The sequence below is a fragment of the Drosophila arizonae genome, chromosome 3, assembly GCF_054131065.1.
Source record: "Drosophila arizonae isolate 15081-1271.41 chromosome 3, UAZ_ARI_1.0, whole genome shotgun sequence".
Classification (NCBI taxonomy): domain Eukaryota; kingdom Metazoa; phylum Arthropoda; class Insecta; order Diptera; family Drosophilidae; genus Drosophila; species Drosophila arizonae.
In genome coordinates, this window is record NC_142923.1 from 16,487,633 (window position 1) to 16,502,241 (window position 14,609).

The 14,609-nt window shown below is 42.0% G+C and overlaps 1 protein-coding gene across 4 annotated transcripts in view; it reads left to right on the top strand.

Moving 5' to 3' along the window:
• The window catches only part of step (cytohesin steppke), a 40,949-nt gene that overhangs the window by 23,180 nt on the left and 3,160 nt on the right, over positions 1–14,609 (top strand). For 2 of the 4 annotated variants that reach the window (XM_089465481.1, XM_018002110.2), the window contains exons 2-6: positions 6,374–7,799; positions 10,138–10,267; positions 13,554–13,652; positions 13,794–13,893; positions 13,979–14,153. In XM_089465481.1, coding sequence (XP_089321607.1) covers positions 6,594–7,799; positions 10,138–10,267; positions 13,554–13,652; positions 13,794–13,893; positions 13,979–14,153 — 1,710 coding nt within the window. In that variant the 5' untranslated portion in view covers positions 6,374–6,593. Of the gene's footprint in view, positions 1–6,348; positions 7,800–10,137; positions 10,268–13,553; positions 13,653–13,793; positions 13,894–13,978; positions 14,154–14,609 lie in introns of those variants that run through there. The other 2 variants (XM_018002109.2, XM_018002113.2) reach the window with 2 other exon arrangements.

Below are 14,609 nucleotides of genomic sequence, written 5' to 3' on the forward strand. Positions count from 1 at the left end.
TGTAGACATACTAGGTAGTCAAGAAAAGCCAATGTGACCGTACTGTTTTCAGCGACACGCTTAAGCTCAACTCAATTAGGGCAAATGACATGAACAATTTGGCGCAATTGATGGCTGAAATGCGGATACAACGATACAGAAACGGAAAGCCCCAATCAATAAACAGCCCCAAAAGCTGATAAGTTATGCGTATATATGTATATATAAATATATGTATATAAAGCAGATGATCTCAGGTGGAGCGCCTAATGTGTGCGCTTATAGGAGTCACTGCACCTGTTGCTGCTTCAATGACGAAGCCAGGCGCCATAAAAAAAAAAAAAAAAAAAAAACAAACGCATGGCTGCCATGTGCTGCTATCCCACAGATACGCGAGTATCAGGTGTATATACGTGTGTGTGGGTGTGTGTGCGAGAGTATGTTTCTTGTTTAATATGCAAAATGCGTGTAACTGCCATTTTATCGTACACAATAGAAATTCCAAAGAAATACAACGAAAAAGAAGAAGAAAACAACAATACCCATTGCTTTTTTAGCTAGTTTTTTGTTCTAAGTATTCCACAAAAGATGTACTTTGTTGTGTGGCCGGGGAATGCGAGTGACTGTATCTGTATGAATTGAAATTACCTGTGGGAAATGCCCGCCAAAAATAATTAGATTCCCATCTGAGAGTGGACAGCACGTAGTCGTAGTCGGCTCTCAGTTGAGTCGAACGGATTAAGTGGAGACAGCAGTCTGGCATGGCGGTACTCGAAGGTAGAGGCGGTAGTGCAGGTAATGTGTAAAGCAAAGCTATGCCCGCATTGGCTATTAGCTGATTGGGCTCTTATTTCTCCCTTTGCTTTGTCTTTGGAAATAGAAATAGTTTTGGTGAGCCCACAACAAAAGGCATTTAATTAAAAACACATTTACATAGAGCCATTCCGTCGTCGACTTTTTGGTTCTCGGTTGTTGTTCTATGTTCTTTTTTTTTTTTGGCCATTGTCTGTTGTCGCCTGTTGCTAAATTGGGCCAACGAACTCGTGTTTTGATGGTTCGTTGAGTTTGGGGGAAAATGCGTGTTCTTTGTAGTCCCAACACATGCGCCTCTCCACTGTCCATAATTAATGCAATTTGCACATTTTCTATTTTTGATTTCATATTTCAAAATAGGTCAGCAAGTCAAACACCTATTTGGCCTAGCAAGATTTGCAGCAGTTATGAAAGTATCTATTCCACTTCTAAATAACGAAGTCTTAAAATATAATTATCTTAACAACTCGTAAGTTAAATTTGGTTTGAAATATATTTATTTAATTTTTTTTAATAGCTTCTCTAGTTCTCTGAGTACTTTATCTTTGATAATTTATGGTATAACTTTATTTCTTTTTTTTTTTTTTTTTTTTTTTTTTTTAATTCTGTAGATCTCAATTAATTTAGCAATGATAATATATATATCCAAGTTTAAAAGCAAAAATGCGTATTCTGTCTGAGGTCAAAAATGATCTAACTTTTACTTTTGCCAATAACAATGAGTTGACCGACTACATAATACTCTGTCACAGTCAACTTGTTAACTTGTATAAGAGAGAGGCAATTTAAAATTCAAATTTGGTTTGACTTATTCTAATCTTAACATTTTGTTGAAAGTAAAAGAGCTTTGGCACTATACATTCATGCTACCCTCTATTCAGCTCTTGCACAGGGTATAAAAGAGGAAAATTTCAAATGCCAAATAAAACAACGGACTCGCCGTTGCTAAAACATTAAATTTGCTTGCCATATGTAGGAAATGGACGTACATATTTGTTGATATTTTAGTTTCGATTTTTGTCTAGTTGCGTCATTTTTCTATAACAGGCAAGATGCAAATTGTGGCTTTGTTTTTCTTTCATTTTCGATTTAGTTTTTTGTTTTTGTTTTGTATTTGTTCGTTTCCCCATTTACATTTGACGCTGAAACAGTGAAAAAATGGCGCGCAGCAACTGACAGCAAACAAAAATCTTTTTGGCAGTTTTTGGAGATTTTTCTCATCGCATAAATGGCATGCGGTCAGTCAGTCCATCCGTCCAGCTGAAATTAGCTGACTGTTTGGGGTGGATAAATAAATAATAATAAGCAAACTTTGATGCTGCCTTGGCAGCCATCAGCCTAATGAGCAATATCCATAATCGTACAAATAGATTTAAGACCTAGCTTTCATTTTTAACGGAACAAAGAACGAATCAATCCAAGTTATTAGCGGAATAGAAAACGGATAAGTTTGCGATATATGAGAGATTTAAATATTTATTTAAGATTATATATATTTTTAAAATTTTTGTATCTTTATTAAAACACTAAAGCTTAGTCAGAAGTATAGTATAGATTATAACGATTCATCTATTGCTTCTACAAGCATTGGGAGTACAAAAATATCTCATTGTGATCAGAAGGCATTTCTTGCTTTTACCATCAATTATCCAAGCTAATTAAGTGCACTCGAATAGTTAGACGCCTGAACAGTCTTGGAGAAGACGTCTATAAAACATAATTTGTAAGGCGCTTATAGTGAATGAAAAGCTCCTCTTAGCTTCGTTAAAGTGTTCGCATATTTTCACACACAAACACACACACGCACACGCGCACACAGAGCAGCGAGTCGGTCAATCAATACGCCAAGCAGAAAGAAAATGCGCTGCGGAAAAGAGCATTTTTCACACTTTCCCGACCAAATGCGACTTCTAGACGACAACGTGCAATGACCCATCCGGCGCCTGCTCACCTACACACATATACATGTATAAATACGTACTCCAAGATACACACAAACTTTGAGATACATTTAGGGCCACAGACAAAAGAAAACAGCACAAAAGGAAAACACAGTCGCAAATGTGGCGAGCCAAGCTTGCCTTTAATTGCATTCTGCTGACGAAAGTGAAAGTCTGCAGCAGCAAATGGCAGTAGATCCAAAAAAAAGTCGTAGCCAAATCCGTAGACGAATCTAAGCCCGATTAGTTAAGTGCGGCTGGGCAATAAGCGATGCCCTGTAACTATTGCAGTTGAGTGCAAGGAAGTATGGAATGGAAAATGGAAGAATAGGTAATGATGGGATATGCTATGTGTATAAGAATATACAGTAGAATCCCGATATTATCGAATTATCGATATTATCGAATTATCGGGATTCTACTGTATATTCTTATACACATATCATATCCCATCATTACGTATCCTATAAATAGCAAAGCAATCAGTTTCTTTCGATTAACACAGAAATTCAAATTATCGAAAATGCTTGAGAACTAATTTTTTTCAAGGGCATAGAATCTGTTCGATTTATCATGGTACAAATTGTGGAGACTCGACTGTATATAAGTTTATATATATTGCAGCAAACTAAACTAAATACAGGATATGTGCTAGTTGAGCATGGCACATCAATGCTGCATCTATATGCCATTTAATGTTCTTTTGTTTTTGTTTCTTGTTTTTTTTTTTTTTTGTTTTTTTCGGCTACGTAGCCATTGTTTATGTGTCTGATTGTCTAATTGGATTTCGGGAAAAAGACGTGGCCCCGTCGTAGTCGGGGCGTGGGGCAAAGTAGATTTTAAAGAGCGTGTTAACCCAAAGGCGTTGGCCACACTGGACTTGCATATTGGTAACACTTGGCACTGTGGCTGTGCGCTTCTAGTGCTCAGTGCTTACAATGGGCCAGATTAAAATGTCAAGATAAATTGCATGCGCCACGCCCATTGCGGCACAACGCCCAGCTGCCAGCTGCCAGCTAGCAGCTACCAGCTACCGTCTGACAGGCGGAATTTTCTTTATTTATTTTCTTTGCTTTTCCACTCTGGCCATTCATCATGGATGAACAAAAGTTTAACACAAACCGGGAGAATTTTACATGCCATATTAGTTTGGCACAGCCAAAGCGCATTTCCTGCCCACACACTGAAAGATCAAATCAGAGAGAGACAGAGAGAGAGAGAGAGAGAGAGAGAGAGAAGTTGAACAGGTAGCAAGCGCAGCTTTGTTTTGAGCACTTGAAGCTGTCTGTCGTCTTTTATCTGTTGCTTTGCATCCGAGAAGCGCTCTATCTGACTATATACATCTCTTCAGTCTTTATCTGTCTCTCGCTCTCACTCTCTCTTTCGCTATCTCTTTCGTTTGTCCGTGTTTATTCAGCGCATTTGTTTGATTGATAGTTTGTTTACAAATTTCATTTGCCTCTTGTTAATACCTTTGCGGTATTCACCTGAGCTGCGTTTGTTCTGTTTGTCGTCTTATTCGTTTATTTCTCTCTCTCTCTCTCTCTCTCTCTCTCTCTCTCATCTTCCGAATGCCGGCGCGCCTTTTATTGCGGCATACATAGACATGTACGTCTACATATACATATATATTTATATATGTGCCCGCACAAATAGCTGGAAATGAAGAGAGGTATAAAGATTGAGATTGATTTGATTGTTGTTGCTTGTGGAATCCAATCACGTTCTCTGCTGGCGAAGGATGCATGGATGCATGGAGCAGGTTGAAGGCTTCAGGTTCTGGGCACATTATGCCGAGTTACACGTAATTTAAAGTTGGCAGTGCTATGAGCGTGGGCGTGGCAGGTAAATTGTTGTTGTTCATGTTGGTTCTTTTGATTCCCTCTGGTATCGCGTCGTCTGTGCCTAGTCACGGCCGCCAATGGTTCCCTGGGGACCTCAAGAGCTTTGACATTGGTAAACTAAATAAACAGTGTTAAGAGAAAAGGCCATAAATTTTTGGGGCTAAAAATAATATTGCTGTCACGCAAACAATAATATAAGAAGCCAAACTGTCCAATTTAGCATAAACGATCGTTAGACTTACATATATGAACTCAGTGTACGTGCTTCAATTAAGATATAATTTCAGTTCATTTAAAGGAGATTATAAAATCTCAATTTAAATTCAAGTTAAATCAGATTATTGCTAGTGCTGAGGCGTAAATGGTTTATTAAGTATGCTACAATTAGCCGATAATTAAATATAATTTGAACTATAGAAGTGAGTAGATATTCCCATTGCTTTTAAAGTCTATAATCAAGTTGTTCTTCACGTAGATATATAGTCTGATATGAGTTTCTAGATATGGGATCTCAGTAGTTGTTTTTTTTTTTTTTTTTTTTTTTTTTTTTTTTTTTTTTTTTGAAAAGTTTTTAAAGTTTTATTTTAGTAGTTTCTTCCGTAAAATTTCCTGATTCCTGAGATCTTCGGTGGGAAAGTAACTGAAGCCTACATGATTCGACTTGCATAAATTTAGCTATTGCCCATTTTCAATTTATTTGAATTTGTTTTCTCAAATATCCTGTGGCATCGTTGCCATCTGTTGGATGCTAATTCGTGGCTGCAGTTGCTACTCGACAACTTTCCTTTTCCTGCTCCACGCTCGTGACAAATGCTCCAGCCCGAAGCTCTACATATGTATACAGATGTTCTCGCATAGAATAAATGTCATAAATTATAATAAGCTGCGAGCTGAGATGTCTCGCCAAGCAAATGTTGTTTGCTTGCTGCACATGGCTGAGTGACTTTTGCTGGCTAACCGACTTAATCCCAGGCATCATCCATTATTTGCCATGGAGATTGTGCCACATGGCCAGGCCAGCATGCCTCCAATTAGAGTTTGGCTGTCCGAAAACAATTCACGGGCTTTATCGCACGGACTTCCTTCCGTTAGGCGAAAGCGAAACGTAACGAAACGTAAATGGAGAAAAGAGAGCAAACATTAGAAAAGGAACGCAATAAATCACGGGACACGGGACATGGAACATGAAACAATGGGCTATATATGTGTGTGTGTGTGCGTGTGTGTGTGTGTGTGTGTCTGTCTGTCTCCATTTGTTCCTGTCGCTAGACTCGCCCAAAAGCCTTAAAGTGTTTGCCAGCTCTACACAAATCACACGTGAAGATATGGCGGGTAAAAACTGCGTAGTTGTTGCTGTTGTTGTTGTTGTTGTTGTTGTTGTTGTTGTTGTTGTCCTCGTTGTCGTCCTGTCGCAGGGATTAACAAACGCCAGCACCTTCTTAACCTGCGCGCCATTACCGTAATTTGTTTTGTGTCGCCACGGCGCGCTTCTTTCGAGTGGCAGCCGCAGCATGGGAAACCCGAAAAATGTTGTGCGCCGACAGCAAATTCAATTTCTGAGGTCGTGTCCTGTCTGGCACTTCCTGTCAGGGGCACTTGGTGGGCTTTGCTGGGTTTGTTTGGCTGAGCTGCGCCGCGGCATCTTAATAATTAGCTAATGAATTTATGGGCATCAAGCATTGCTCAGTGCGTCGTCGCGTCTTTGTACTTGTAAATTGCTGTGAGTTCTGCGCCCGAAACAGAAACAGAAACAAAAACGAAAACAAAAACAGAAACAAAACTCTACAACATTTTCAGAGTTGCGCCATGAAGAAGCCAAAATAATTAACCAGGAATCAGAGTCAAAGGCCAACAGTAGCACAAGTGAGAAAAGACACACACAACAACAGACAGAGAGAGAGAGAGAGAGAGAGAGAGAGAGAGAGAGAGAGAGAGAGAACGAACCCGTTTTCGGGCTGCAACCATCAAAAGGCCATAAAAGACTGAGCGAACGGAAGTCGGCAATTGGCTGGCAGTCATGACGACGACGTCGCTGCAACAGAAGCGTCCCAGCATCAGCAACTGGTTCAGCTCGCTGCGCCGCCAGCCCAAGAGCAAGAAGAGCGGCTCGCTGGGCGGCCGCAGCGTCGGCAGCTTTGGCAGCAAGCAGCAGCTGCAGCGCAGCTGCTTTGATCTGAGCATCAATGCCGTCGGTGGCGCCACGCCCACGGGGGATGGCAGCGAGCTGCCTGGCAGCCGCAGCAGCAGCAGCAGCACCTTTTACATCACAGCGCCCCCCAGCAAGGCCGAGGAGGATCGCCGCCGACTGTTGGGCAATACCAGCAGCAGCAGCTCCAGCGGCAACAGCAGCAGCACCACCATCAGCAGCGGCGTCTGTGCGCGCTGCTTTTGCAACCTGGGCAGCCTGGTGGGCAAGAAGGAGCAGCCGAAGAAGCTGCATGTGGACGTTAAGCCGCCTCCGCCCTCGCCGGCGGCCATCTCCACGCCACGCTCGCCCCGCTCGCCCTCGCTGTCGCCGTTCACCAGCGTGGCCACCTATAAGGTGACCTCGCTGCGAGCCGAGAGTCCGCCGCCCGCGAGTCCCACGCTGAGCACGGAGACCGTTAGCTGCAGCGATGTCAGCCGCAAGGTGGAGCTGCTGCGTCTGCCCAGCGAGGAGCCGAACACGCAGCTCTTCAACCGGCGCTCCGAGCTGACCCACACAACCACCACAACCACCACACGCACTCTCATCATATCGCGGCCCGTCGAGCTGCTGCTCAATGAGCGGGGCGAGATCATCTCGAGGCGCCCGCCCCAGGCGCCGCGCAAGACGCGCTCAAACTCGCTCGGCTGCATGCTGGACGTTGCCGAGGACGGCATCGATAACGAGGCACTGCAGCTGGACTCTGAGTCGGAGATGGTCAACTCGGGCCTGAGCTCACCGCTGACGCCAGAGGCGGGCGATTTGCGGTTCATTGACGACAGTTCCAATTCGCAAAGCGAATCCGAACGCAACTCAGTCAGCCAGAACCACAACAGCAGCAATAGCAATAGCAACAGCAACAGCATTGCCGACAACAACAACAGCAGCAAACAGCTGAACAACAATCACAGCAGCAGCAGCAACAACAACAACAATAACAACCAACAGGCGAATCTCTGCGAGAGTTGTCGAACGCTCATGGAGCGCAATCGCAACAATGCGGAGCAGAGCAATGTCGCCATCCTGAGGCGACCGCAGGTATGAGCCAAGCAAATGGATATTGAATATCGTATATCGTATATCACATATCGAATATCGTATACGTAATAGTCTTCTTGGGAAATACAAGTGTTTCAAGTGTTTGGAAATGTGTTGGAGTTGCATTCAGTCTAAAAATGAAAGAAAGTTTTGAAGTGAATGCTGATAGAGTTGAAATCTATATTTTAAATATGTATATAGCTGTGAAGGTTTTCTGGCCACATTCAAATGAAATTTCTCTGCTCAACTTCACTGATCAATTTTATACTTTGCAATCAGCTGCGTATCACAGCCCTCTCAAAAGGAAGTTAATGTGAATAACAAATATAATATTCAATACATACACATCTATGTATGCCAATATGTCTTATCAAATGTTAACGCCACATTATTGACAGTTAAATAATTTCTAGTTTAAAATATGCTCTGATAAGTCACTCGAGACGTAGCTTCAAGCTCGCTCGCCTTTGTTTCAGCTGCTTCAATACAATTTGCATTGCATCAAAACAGGTTTCTTGATTGATTCTCTTTCTGTTGTATTTCCTCGTGCGCCGCGTTCCCACACCTTTGACTTCGTTGTTTACCTGTCGCCAGCGTCGCGTTCAGTGTGAGTTATTTTTAAAGCTTGACGTTCATTAGCTTTACGTCTGTTGCGCACTATCAATGACCCTTGTCCACCTGTTCTGCTCGGCTCGGTTCTGTTTTGTTGCTCTTTGATTAGCGTTGCCGTCTTTAAGCCAATAGCCCTCGAGCGCTGCTCTCTGCCTGTCTTTGATGCCCCTCTACGCGCTTCTCATTAACAATTTTCTTCAATTTGATGTGATTTTTCCATGATTTCTCAAATGTCTGTTGTTGGCTCACGGGGCGTAGCTTGGTAGCTCGCATTCAGTTAATGGGGGACTCCTGTTGGGCATTTAACTCTATTGGAAATTCCAAAATTTACATAATTCAGGCCTGGCCTGCTCACTAATTGAATGGTTGATTTCTATTGCTATATCTTTTTAAAGTGTGCAGCGGAAATGGCGTGGCGTATGCTCAGGGTTCGTAAAGCATGGGAAAGGATTTGAAACTCTGAAGTAAAAGCCATAAAACTGTCGAGTTATTATATAATGAAAACATCATACCTAAGGCTTTATATCATGCATTATATATCAATATACATATTTTTAATGATGATTTGATTAGTCATTCCACTGTCGATTCGCTGTAAAATTCTTCTCTTGGAGAACCGCAGAGAATGCAACATCACACGTCGAAAAACTATTGAATTGATTGGCAAATGAAATGTAGTCAGAAAGAAACCGCAGCTCGATCCAAAACTGGCAGATTCTCGAGGGGGTCACGGCGTTGCGTTGTGTGGAGTTCCAAGTGGATGAGCTCATCGCATAACTTCAGACTTGACGACGAATCTGTGAACGATCATTGGCTCGGCGTGTCAATTGTTTCTCAGCGTATTTAATTGGCATTCCACAGGCGATTTGCATATATATATATAGAGTATATATGTGGTATATGTTAGACTTGGCAAATGAGTCAGAAGGTCATTGAGGAGCAGTTCAGGGGAGGGGCAATTGATATGTTCCGGTCTCGTGGCGCTCTCGCCAAGTCAAGCGTCAACAGGCTGACAAATAACTAGACACTAGAGTGCAGTAGCAGCAACTGTATCTCATATGTGCTACAGATACACAGATACACAGATACATAGACACATCGTGCTCGGCGAGTGAATGGCCTCGTTCGCCTCAGTTCAATTGTGTGTTTGACAAATTTGTCACGCCCCTTTGAATACATCGTATTACAGGCGAGTCGCTGTCGCTGTCGCTGTCGCTGGCTGTGTCTTGACCCCGCTCAAGTGGACCCAGGCCGTGTCAGGTACTCGTCTCGGCGAGCGTAATTCAATTAAATCAAATTCGCTTCATTTCTCTATGCGCATTTGTATTTTTAGCACGCCAAAATTGTTTCAAGTGAAATAAAATCGAATAGCCAAAGTGGAGGCATGCAAATGATTCGCACTTGTTGTGAATGCGAATATTGTGAATTGTGAATGATCGAGGCTTGCTGGAAATGCTGTGAACACTTTTATGTGTTTTTGTTTCTTGTTGTTGTTGTATTTTTAGCAACAATTGTCACTGGCTCATTTCCGCAAATTATACGAGTGTTTGCAGATGCATTCCACCCGACTATTTTTATCTAGTCTCACATGCGGCTGGGCACAGCTGGAGGCACTTCAGCTTCTGCCTGCTGTACATACAAAATTGTGCGGTGTGAAAGTTTTTTTGAACTCTCGATTTCGTTTCATTTAATTAATTCATTTCGTTTTCTTTGCTTTCGTTTATAGCAAATCAAAGATGAGCTGTGCGAAGTCGTATCGGAAATGGAAGCGCTCGATGTGCCCGAGGACAAGCATTCCAACAAAGATAAACAAATGTCGATTGGGCGCAAAAAGTTCAATATGGATCCCAAGAAAGGTGAGCTTGAAGCAAATATAGATTAGAAAAAAAATAAGCTAAGGCTTAGAAATATACAAGCAAGACAAGATTTATGTTTAAGGAACGGAGCTCTATACGGAAATTTAAAATTAGCTACAAAAAAAACTCAAATGACTCATATGAAATTATTGGGAATTCACCTGCTTAAAAACAAAAAAAAAAAAGAACTCTGTAAAATTCCCCACAGAACTTGAAGTAATTTCAATTCAACAGAAATCCACTAAATTAGGAATAATATATTATGCTCAATATATTCCAGTAATTTTGCATATTTCACGAATAAGTCAAAGACGTTGGCTGGGACAAACCACCCGAGAGACAAATCGGGTGGGAAATGTTAATGTGCGAATGATTTACATGAAATTTCAATGCAATTTCGAGCAACGCATGGAACTGAAGTGCTTTATAATTGAGTTGTTTCAGATGGGAGGGGGGCTGCTGCGAGGCGCGGCGTGACGGCGCCAAAGAGCATAACAGCCAGGCGAATTTACACTGCCATAATTGCTGTCGGGGCGTGGCAGGGCGGTGCTGAGCATCGGGCACGTTCGCCCAATGACGATAATTCCAAAGTTAATTTAATAACGTAATGAGCCCGAATGATGAGCTGCAGCGAATGCAGCGCAATGCAGCGAGAGTCTCGTGGAAGTCTTCACCCACCCGGGCGCAATCTTAAAACGCTGACAAATTTGACAGTTCGTTGACATTTGTCGTACGTGCAGCCGGGATACCGACGAGTGAGTGCCGTGGCGTTTCATTTAATGGAAATGTCAATGTCGCAATATTCTTGAGATCCGAGCGGAGCGCGCTGAGCGACGGACCGGACAAGGCCAAAGATGCGGGCGGCACAGTTGAAGATTACAAGCACACAATGTCATCGATATATCACAATATATAAAGTGAATAATGGGGCAGACAGAGGGTAGCAGTTGAGAGTTGGCAGTACATTCCCTCTCTATGCGTATCTATGGGCTATAACTTGCACTTCTGTTTACTTAGTTGAGATCCCTCTTCCATTACACAATTATCGATAAATCGATTCAATTGAGAAATGAAATTTGATATGCCAACAGAGGCTGGCTCATTCCCAACCTTTCTTCCATATAAGTATATTAATAGATGAGTTATGAGAATGTAAAAATAGCTACATATATAAATAGCAGCTTGTACTTGCTTAACCTTCTACGCATCGCATCCCTGGTGACCCATTTATCGAGCACTCTCTCCCCTAAGCCCCCCAGAAAGATCTTTGCTCTAAAATGCGACCTCGATGCCGTCGCTGTCGTCTCGTAATTTAAGAGCCAATCAAATATTTTCATCGACCTCTTGGCCATAAATTAGCGTTGACTAGTCCAAATTGGGACAGACAGGCATCGGGCCTCAGTCGATGTCGCATCCTGCGTCAAACTCAAAACAATAAAAATGCTAATCCACAGTGAAGTATTTGTAGTAAGTGGCGTGAAGTCAGCGACCGACCGCTGGCAATAACAAAGTGGGAATCGAGTCCACTTCGGGAAACGAGGCGCTTATTAAAAACATGTGAAACATTCCCTGTTGGGTGGTTTGGGTGGCTCGGGTGGTTCGGGTGGCCCGCTGAATGCGGATATTTTACAGGCCATCGCCATTTGTCGCTTTATCGCCCGATTATCAACAGCCGAGCTCTTGGAGCGGGCGGGAGGGGGCGACACATACTCACGCACACACACTTAAATTAATAGCCCACAAATGTGCCATACATAACGCATCGAGGGTATTGGTAGGTGGCAGTGGGCGGGGCTGGTGGCTTAAGGCTGGGCAACCGCCAACTTGCTGATGCTAATCGCGTGTGATGCGCGGCTGACAAACAAACACGGAGGAAAAAAAAAAACAGAAATGGTTTTGCCATCGCCTGACAAACTCCTGCTACGGGCGCGACTCCTTTGTCATTATCCGTTGTCATTTCGCATTATTGTTGTCATTGTTATTATTGCTGTTGTCTGTTGTTGTTGTTGTTGTTGCTGTTGTTGTTCCATATATGGATGAATTCGCATTGCCAACAACGCACAACAAAAACATCAAACTGAAAAGCCAATCTGTCAGCGATTGAAGCAATAGCGAAAATAAAGGAAAAACTTGTTACTTGTGGGCAGGGCGAGGGGCGTTTATAGTGTTGCCTGAAGTAGTTGCTTGTGAATAAAATCATAATTAAATTTAACATTTATATGCAATGTTATTAAATTCTGAATATAAAATTCCTAACAATATTTTAATATTTAATAAATAATTTGAAATTAAAATATGTTTAAAAATATGTATATAAATTTAAAAAATATTCTTAAATCGTTTCTTGCTGAAATGAAACCCAAACTGTTTTTTTGCATAAAAAAAATATAAATATATTAAATAGTTTTTCCTATGGGGGATATGTATATAAATATATTTTCACTCAGTAAGTCTATAAATAATTAATCCCAGTAAATATTCAATATTTTAATGAATTATTTATAGATTAATTGAAATGAATCTTTATAAGTATTATATGACTTATAAATAACTCAAAAAGGATTAAAGACTTTGATTCTGCAAAAATTTAAACTGTTGTAATTTCTCTTTCTTTTGATGACTATTATCAATAATTCCATACATTTCTCACTTTGATTACTCCAGTTCTATATACTTACCATGCCATCATAGTTAGACACGTAACAATCAAAGTCTTTGCCATCTAAACGACGCGAATATATTTTGTTTCTTGTTGTCTGGCGCCAGCTATCGTTGGATCGCATAGGACTCACGCGATTGGCAAATTTGTTCGCTTGTCGCATAGTTCGCGCTAGTTGTGGCTCGGTCCTAATGCGTTTCACTTTAATTCGTGGAGCGCTTTGCTTCTTTGCTGTCTTGTCTTCCGGCTTTTATCGCAAATTGCCGGCCCGCGCGCTTTGATTGGCAAATAATGACATCGATGTCGGGTCTGCGCCTTGGCGCTCCCTATTTTATTTTTATTTATTTTTATTTTTTTTATTTATTTCTCTGCTTCTCTTCGTTATTATTGTTGAGATTGCTGCGGTTCATATGTTGCGGGTCGCTGACGATTACGACCTATATGGGTAGATGACGAGTGTGGGGCTGGGGGGCTGGGGCTGCATTTGATTCGACGCAACTTGAATTTCCGGCTGCGTCCTTATCTTATCTGCTGTGGCAGCAGCAGAGCTGCCGTCGAGTAGTGCATAATATTTGAAGTCCTTGAGCAATTCAGTTGAACTTTAACAACTTCTCTTATCAATTGCAGGCATTGAATATCTCGTGGAGAATCGACTGTTGCGCCACGATCCCCAGGATGTGGCGCACTTCCTGTACAAGGGCGAGGGCCTGAACAAAACGGCAATAGGTGAGTGGTCCGTGGCCCGTGGCCCGTGAGCAGAGCTCGTAAATTGTTGGCCCAGTGCGACGCCCGCATGGGGGCGAAATTCAATTAAAACTCATAATGCATAACATAAATTTTCATGCTCATTTCTGTTTGAATTTCCAGGCGATTACCTCGGCGAGAAAAACGATTTCAACGAGGATGTGCTGAAGGCATTTGTAGCCCTCCACGACTTCACCAATCTGATACTGGTGCAAGCTCTAAGGTTAGCCCTCCACAGCCACAGCTGCTAGTTCAGCTAGTTGACTTCAGCATTTCTCAACTCTCTCTCTATGTTGCATTTTTCACAGGCAATTTCTGTGGTCGTTTCGGCTGCCCGGCGAGGCCCAGAAGATCGATCGAATGATGGAGACATTCGCCCAGCGCTACTGCCAGCTCAATCCGGACATATTCACCAACACGGATACCTGCTACGTGCTCAGCTTCGCCATTATAATGCTCAACACATCACTGCACAATCCATCGGTGAGTAGTCGAGTGATGCGTGATGTTGTTTATGATTATCGAAAGAGCCTGGAGGTGAAAAAATATCAAAAATAATTACAGTCTAGTCCGAAATATAAAGGGGAATAGTTGTTTTTTTTTTTCGATTTACACCGAAGATCAAGCTATCAAGAATTATCGAGAACGATTTTTCCGATTTATCGCGATTTTCGATTTCACAGGGTGCAATTTATCTAGAGTCGATTGTAGTAGCTTAAAAGGAAGCTGCGGATTTTCCCCACTAATTATGAATCTCCTTAGGGATGAATCTATAGATCATTCGACCTTCCAACTCCTGCTACCTCAAATGCTGCTCACACATAAATGATTTCTTAACTTTGTGTTTACTATTCCTTACTAAATTTATAAAGCGGAATATATGTATATCTGCTGCTCTTCAATCACCTTTAAATTGTGTGTTTCAAGTACCTTATTATT